The sequence below is a fragment of the Monosiga brevicollis genome, genomic scaffold (assembly GCF_000002865.3).
Source record: "Monosiga brevicollis MX1 MONBRscaffold_5 genomic scaffold, whole genome shotgun sequence".
In the NCBI taxonomy this organism is placed as follows: Eukaryota; class Choanoflagellata; order Craspedida; family Salpingoecidae; genus Monosiga; species Monosiga brevicollis.
In genome coordinates, this window is record NW_001865042.1 from 777,371 (window position 1) to 783,550 (window position 6,180).

Consider the following 6,180-nt stretch of genomic DNA (forward strand, 5'->3'; position numbering starts at 1 on the left):
GTTTGTCTTGGATTTGTGCAAATAGAGCCTCACAGAGGCGGGGAATCAGGCCACGGTCCGAGCCAACTCCACCCATCATACTGTAGGACTTGCCAGCGCCTGCAAGTCATGCATGGTGGTGCACGGGCGCGTGAGGCGCGGTTTGGAGCGATGAACAAAAAGGAGCTACAAGAGAAAGCCCTGGTGTTGACTTGTTGTTGACATACCGGTTTGCCCATAGGCGAAAATGGTACCATGGTAGCCTGTGATGTGGGCAATCCGTGGCCACACCAGGTCGGTGAGAGAAAGCGGCGTGCCCCACATGAGGGACAGCTCTGGATTGAGGATCCTATCCCCTCAGTACGGACAAGCGGCGGCTTTCATTTGGAGCGTCGTGTGGCTGAGCAGGGGACTGACCTTGGAAGGCTTCATCCAAGAGTGGCTGGCCTACGGCTGTGTAAACACTCTCTTGGTCAGCAAAGTGGCTGTCCTTGGCATCAAAGCTCCAAAAGCTGTGGTCAAAAGTGAACTGCCGGTGGCGGTCTGGGCCACTACCTGGCTGGTGAAGGACGGTACTGGATTCATGCATGGTGATGGCGCACTCGGACTGGGCGTTGACTTCACGCCGGTTGAAGGGGCGACATCGCACCGCCACCTTGACCGACATGCTGCTGATGTCGTGTCACAGGGGAGCTCGGTTGATCGCGCAGTGTGCTGTGGAGTGAAGGTCAGTCCGTCGCTACCCTTCTGAAAGACAAATTAAAGAGAAGAGTTGTGCAAAGCCCGGCTCGCAAGTCATGGATCAGCCAGGACCTGGGGGATGCGCTCGGCCATGCATGTCTCGAGCGCGACGCTCGCGATTGTGGGGCCGAGCAGATGATCCAGGGTAGCACGAAAAGCTCCTCGCCAGATTCCTTGGACTTTGAAGCAAAGACTTGATGAGCGTGGGGGAGCAATTTGTTGTAGGCAGACAAGGAAATCAGCAACGTGTCGCGGCGCGTGACACCCCCAGCGCGCGTCGGCGGCACAAGGCGAGGGAGGGATGGTCGGCACACACGGGCAAGTCGCTCTCGTCTCGCAAGTGCCAATACTCTCTTATTGCGTCCTCTCGCAAGTCTACGGCCACAGCCTATCCCACATTACCAACGCATGTACTCGAGCAAGCTGCCATAGATCTGCGGTCGCGATGACCGGGCACGGAACTTTGGGCGATGATGGCGGGCGATGAACGGTCCGTTTGCGAACCGAAAGGTCAAGAGAAAAAGGGGAAGAGATTTGAAGAGAGAGGGCAGCTGATCGTTGAGGATTGAAGAGATATGGAAGAGCGCCAGCCAACTTTCAGAGAAAAGGCGGAGTTGAGAATCGGACCTAAGGTTTTAACCAAGCGAGGGCCAGAGATCAAGGCAAACTTTCAACAAATTTCAGGGAATGACACGAGATCGAGAGGAATTTCAGAGATAAAGCGTCAAAAGACTCTGACAATTCAGACGTTCTGGGACAGTTGGTAATTGTCGTCGGCTTGGATGTTGACAACAGCAGTTGTTGACCAAGGTGCAGTCGTGCGCTAAAGTGCGGACACACACATACGCTCTGGCGTTTGGACGACGGCGGCGATGGCGGCGGTGGCGACAGCAGGGAGCCGGCGACTGCCTACGGCTTGGCGAGCTGGGCGATGGGTGAGGGGGATATCAGGGCTAACAGAGAGAGACTTTGACCAGTTTGCCCCCGAGGCTACCTCTTTCAACTTCAAGACCATCGACCCGCCTTTGATTATGCTCGACAATGCTCTTGACTTGCTCAAAGGTGAGGTGGCCAACGAGCTTGGGGCGGGCTTTCTTGGTGCTCGTCCAGTTGCTGTCCTCGTATTGCTTCGGTATCGTTCTGCGCCTTCTTTCCTGATTTCAATACGCTTGGCCGCTTTCATTGCGTGCCCGCTGACATCAATGACCAGCATCGCTCATCCCCTTTCGCGTACCTACGCATTTCCCTGCTGGCAGCTCGCCGCTGAGCGAGCGACAGTCGGCCATCGACGCCCGTCCCATGTATCACTTTGTCTGTACTCGGCTTTTACCCGATATTGAGCTGCCCGAGCGACTGCGTCGTACGTCGTGGACTCCCTGGCGTCTGGTCAGCCGTTGCCGGACCTCCCGTTTCTCACCTCAGCTTTCTTCCTCGCGGCGCCCGTCCTCTCTCCCCCCCCCCCCCTCCCCCCCTTCCGCCCTCTCCTCGCTCCCGTCTGGTTGTGCAGATCAAACTGTGACCGATGAAAAGGATCTTCCTCTCCGTAATACCATTTCCTACGGTCAGCGAGAGGCCCTTGCTTACCTTCGTGCGTGGGCCCCTTCACACTACGCCTCAACCTACCGCGTATTAACAGAGGCATGTATACTCAGCCACCCCATTCCTACGTCGTCGATGTTTCTCGCGCTTGTTCTGTATTCAATCTGTCCGAGGCAGTCTCATCATCCGTCTTCTGGCCCAGTAGCTCGCCTCTTTAACAAATATGGCGCCACCAACTTCCATCCTGGACATGGGGTCTGGCATTGGCTCGACAGCCTGGTACATCTCTCCCAGCTCAAGCCAGCTCAATGTCCAGATGCGCGCCCATGTGGAACTTACTTGTTTGCATGAATCCCGCATATTCTGCCTTGTTGTCTCCATTGTCTGCCTGCATCAGGGCCGCAGCGCAAGTGTGGCCATCAAACCAATTAGACTACCATGCCATTGATGCATCGCAAGCCATGCACGAGGTTCTGGCTGCCGTTGCACCTAGTCCCGAACACGTGCACTTGCGTCAATTTCGCTACGTCAACCTCAATCAGCAGGTACGATACTCGGCCTCGCCCTTTCCACTCGGCTTGAGATGGCGTTCCCCACGGGCGTGCTGGTCCCACGGGCCTTGGCCAGATTCCGCTCAGATTGTCATCCCGTGGGCTCTGACATGCCTTCCCGTGGCTGGGGCTCGCGTAGGAACGACATGACCTCACGGTGGCAGCCTACACACTCAGCGAGCAGCCCAATCTGCGTGCACGTCGGACTGCCCTTGAGCTTCTCTGGGCCAAGACAGAACGCTACATGGTCTTGATTGAGCACGGCTACCATAACGGGTTTCAGCTTCTCTTGCAAGCTCGCGAATGGCTCATGGCACAGGAGGACTTTGGCACCATGGTAGCACCCGTACGTTGCCGTCCAATGGTCGCCTCCCTGCTTTGCAGGATCCGCGGCGGGATGCGAAGGGCCTGCCGTCACCTCACTTGGGATTCTTCTGTCACCTGGCCCGCATCTCTCTTTTGACAGTGTCCTCATCAACTGGCCTGCCCACTGGGCCCCACGTTGAAGCCGTGCCAAGTTCCACTTCGCGTCAGCGCGCCGGCGAAATTGGTGAGCTGCTTGCATCACTTGCATCTTGCCACTTTTGGCAGGGTTCATGAGCCGGCACCGGCTTCTTGTAGCAGATGAACCCGAGTTCCATGCCTCACGCATCTCCTCACTCGCACTCTCTCATCAGGCCTTTACGCGACAACAAACCCGAGAAAGCTTTTTGCCAGTCAAGTTCTCGTACCTTATTGTTGCTAAACCGGAGGCATTGGCCGACTTGAACACCGCCGTATTACCGTGGCCCCGCATCGTGACAGCTCCTCGAAAGCGCTCAGGCCATGTTGTCTACGATACTTGCACCCCAGATGGTTAGCTTCTTGCCTGCCTTATCGTGTGTGCAGTGATGCCTCGTTGCTTCCCATGGGTCAGGTTCGGTCCATGGGATGCAACTCTTCGTCTTATTCTTTGCGCTCAATCATTGGTGGGTCTGACACAGGTGAGGTGGAGACAGTGCGACGTAGCAAGCGCTTCGGCAAGGCTTGTTGGGAGGACAGCAATGCGCGCGTGTGGGGAGATCGCCTCCCGCCACTCTCCGCGCTCGACTCTGACGCGCTGTCTGAAGCAAGGCATCAAGACAATACCGCGGGCGACACAGCGGCGCAGCCGACCGATTAGGGTGCCCATTTTCTGATAATTCATCTTCCACGACTCAAAGAGCAAATTCATCTGACATCAGAAGCAGAAGAACGAAACAACATCATCAGATCTCAAATGCTCGCTCGCACGGCTTCAGTTCCTCGCGCGCAAAACGCGGGCGCAGTTGGTTGCCACCTCCGCGGACCGGGTTCGGCAGCGAGATCAAGGTCCGGGATCCAACGTCCAGGTTGAATTGCAGTGCGACCCGCTTCAGTCAAGATTGCAAGGCGGTGCTCATCAGAACTTCCATATTGGCGTGATTAAGTATCGCGCTCCATCGAGCAGGGCATGTTGCGTGCTTGAACGTGCTTGGTCCCTCTGTTGTGCCTTGGTTGGCCGGCGGCAAATGGAGACACAGGAGTGAGCTGGCTTTGCCTCTACATTTGGTCCAGCGAGTCAATACATCGGATCATTGCGCCAGCTGGCCAGCAATTTGCTTTTTTTTGATTGTCCTCGACGACGATGAACATGGAGGACACATCGCTGTCCTCTTCGACCGGCGTGAGCGATCACCATCGCTTACTGCCAGCCCATAGTGACGAGGATGTCTTGTCAGCAGCCTCCAGTTCGTCCGATGCAGCTGATCCCGAAACTGTTGCAAGTGCCACCATTCGATGCTGCGGGCAAAGTTTTGCACGGCCCGCGATCATGACGCGCGCGCTTTACCCGTTCCTGCTGCTGGTCATCTTTGGCTCTTCACAATCCATGTTCACCTCGGGGTTCTACCCGGTGGCAATATCTTCCATTCAGCGCCAATTTGGATACTCCAGCACAATGATGGGTATCCTGACTGGTGCTTACGATTTTGCTGCTGCTCTCGGTGCGGTCGTCATCACGCACTATGGGCACACTGCTCACCGCCCACGCTGGTTGGGGTTTGCTGCTCTGGCCTTTGCCGCAGGCACGTTCTGCATGACTTTGCCCGTGTGGCTTGCAGGTCCCTATACAGCCGTTGGGGCCCAGTCCAATGAACTCTGCGATGGGGGTCATAGCATAAACGATGCTTGCGCTGCTGCACCACCGCGTGGGTACTTTGCCATTTTCTTGTTATCCATGGCGGTCCTCGGCACAGCCGCCAGCCCCATATACTCGCTGGGCCTCACCTTTCTGGATGACAATGTCAAGCCCGAGGCCAATTCTACCTACCTGGGCATATTCTTTGGGCTGAATGCGGCTGGCCCAGCCTTGGGCTACATTCTTGGCGGTGTCTTTCTCAACATTTATGTCAGTCCAGGCCACGAGACCGGGCAGGACATTGACCCCGACTCGACCGGCTGGGTGGGCGCATGGTGGATCGGTTTTCTCATCAGCGCCTCCATTTGCGCAGCCGTGACCACATTCTGGTTCTTTGTGCCCCGACAGCTGCCCAACACACAATGGATTCGCGATCTCCGGCGTCGACACGCTGTCAACATTCAGCGTTCCTTTTGGAGCAAAATGAATGCCTTGAACCGCAACCCGACGTTTGCGGGTGTGGCGCTGGGCAACGTTTGTGATGTGGCCATTGTGTCAGGTATCGGCAACTTTCTACCCGCCTATGTGGAGACGCAGTTCCATCTCACGGCCTCGACTGCGAGCTTTCTGAGCGGTGCTTGCATCGTTACGGGGGCTACGCTCGGCATGTTTTTGGGCGGGCTCCTGCCACGCTGGCGTCGTTGGAGTGCGAAGAAGACGACGCGAGCCATGTTCATATCCTCCTTGATCATGCTTCCTTTGACGCCCATGCTCTTTGTACGTTGTGATCAGATTCGGTTGGCAGGTCTCTCCACCCCAGCGGCCTCTTGGACTCCAGCCAACGCGAGCATCTACCAGGGCTGCCTACCAGCCTGCGCTTGCGACTCCAAGGCCTATCACCCTGTGTGTGACGCCATGACGGGCATTACCTACTTTAGCCCTTGCGCCGCAGGCTGCAACACCACCTATGATGACCACTTCCACCAGTGTGCTTGTGCCTGGGACAGCGCGATACCAGGCATCGCTGCCCTCAACCATTCCATGACCGATGGCAAATGCACTGATGGCTGCGAGCTTTTGCCTCTTTTCTTGGTCCTACTCTTCCTGGCCATGGTCTTGCTTCTCTTCAATTCAGTCCCAATTGCTACGGTAGGACGTCAATGTTTTGTGTGTGTGTGTGTGTGTGGGGGGGGGGGGGGGGGGGGGGCCCCTTTTTCAGGGTTAAATTTTTCC

General features: G+C 56.5%; 3 protein-coding genes across 3 annotated transcripts in view; 2 read left to right on the top strand and 1 right to left on the bottom strand.

Moving 5' to 3' along the window:
* MONBRDRAFT_15748 (uncharacterized protein) overlaps nucleotides 1-646 on the bottom strand; it is a gene marked incomplete at both ends in the record, with an annotated part of 1,881 nt that extends 1,235 nt beyond the window's left edge. The window contains 3 exons of the mRNA XM_001744258.1: nucleotides 68-99; nucleotides 207-242; nucleotides 397-646. Coding sequence (XP_001744310.1) covers nucleotides 68-99; nucleotides 207-242; nucleotides 397-646 — 318 coding nt within the window. The remainder of the gene's footprint in view (nucleotides 1-67; nucleotides 100-206; nucleotides 243-396) is intronic.
* Nucleotides 647-1,592: 946 nt separating this feature from the next.
* On the top strand, nucleotides 1,593-3,972 carry MONBRDRAFT_23877 (uncharacterized protein; the record flags this gene model as incomplete). Its single annotated transcript, XM_001744074.1, has 7 exons — nucleotides 1,593-1,782; nucleotides 1,931-2,080; nucleotides 2,228-2,308; nucleotides 2,665-2,804; nucleotides 2,950-3,156; nucleotides 3,195-3,360; nucleotides 3,794-3,972. 7 exons carry the CDS (start codon nucleotides 1,593-1,595, stop codon nucleotides 3,970-3,972), a joined length of 1,113 nt encoding a protein of 370 aa, XP_001744126.1.
* Nucleotides 3,973-4,698: 726 nt separating this feature from the next.
* Nucleotides 4,699-5,904, top strand: MONBRDRAFT_460 (uncharacterized protein; the record flags this gene model as incomplete). The annotated part of the gene is made up of 1 exon (XM_001744075.1): nucleotides 4,699-5,904. A coding segment is annotated over one exon (1,206 nt), but the record flags the coding sequence as incomplete, so codon positions are not given.
* Nucleotides 5,905-6,180: the final 276 nt, after the last annotated feature.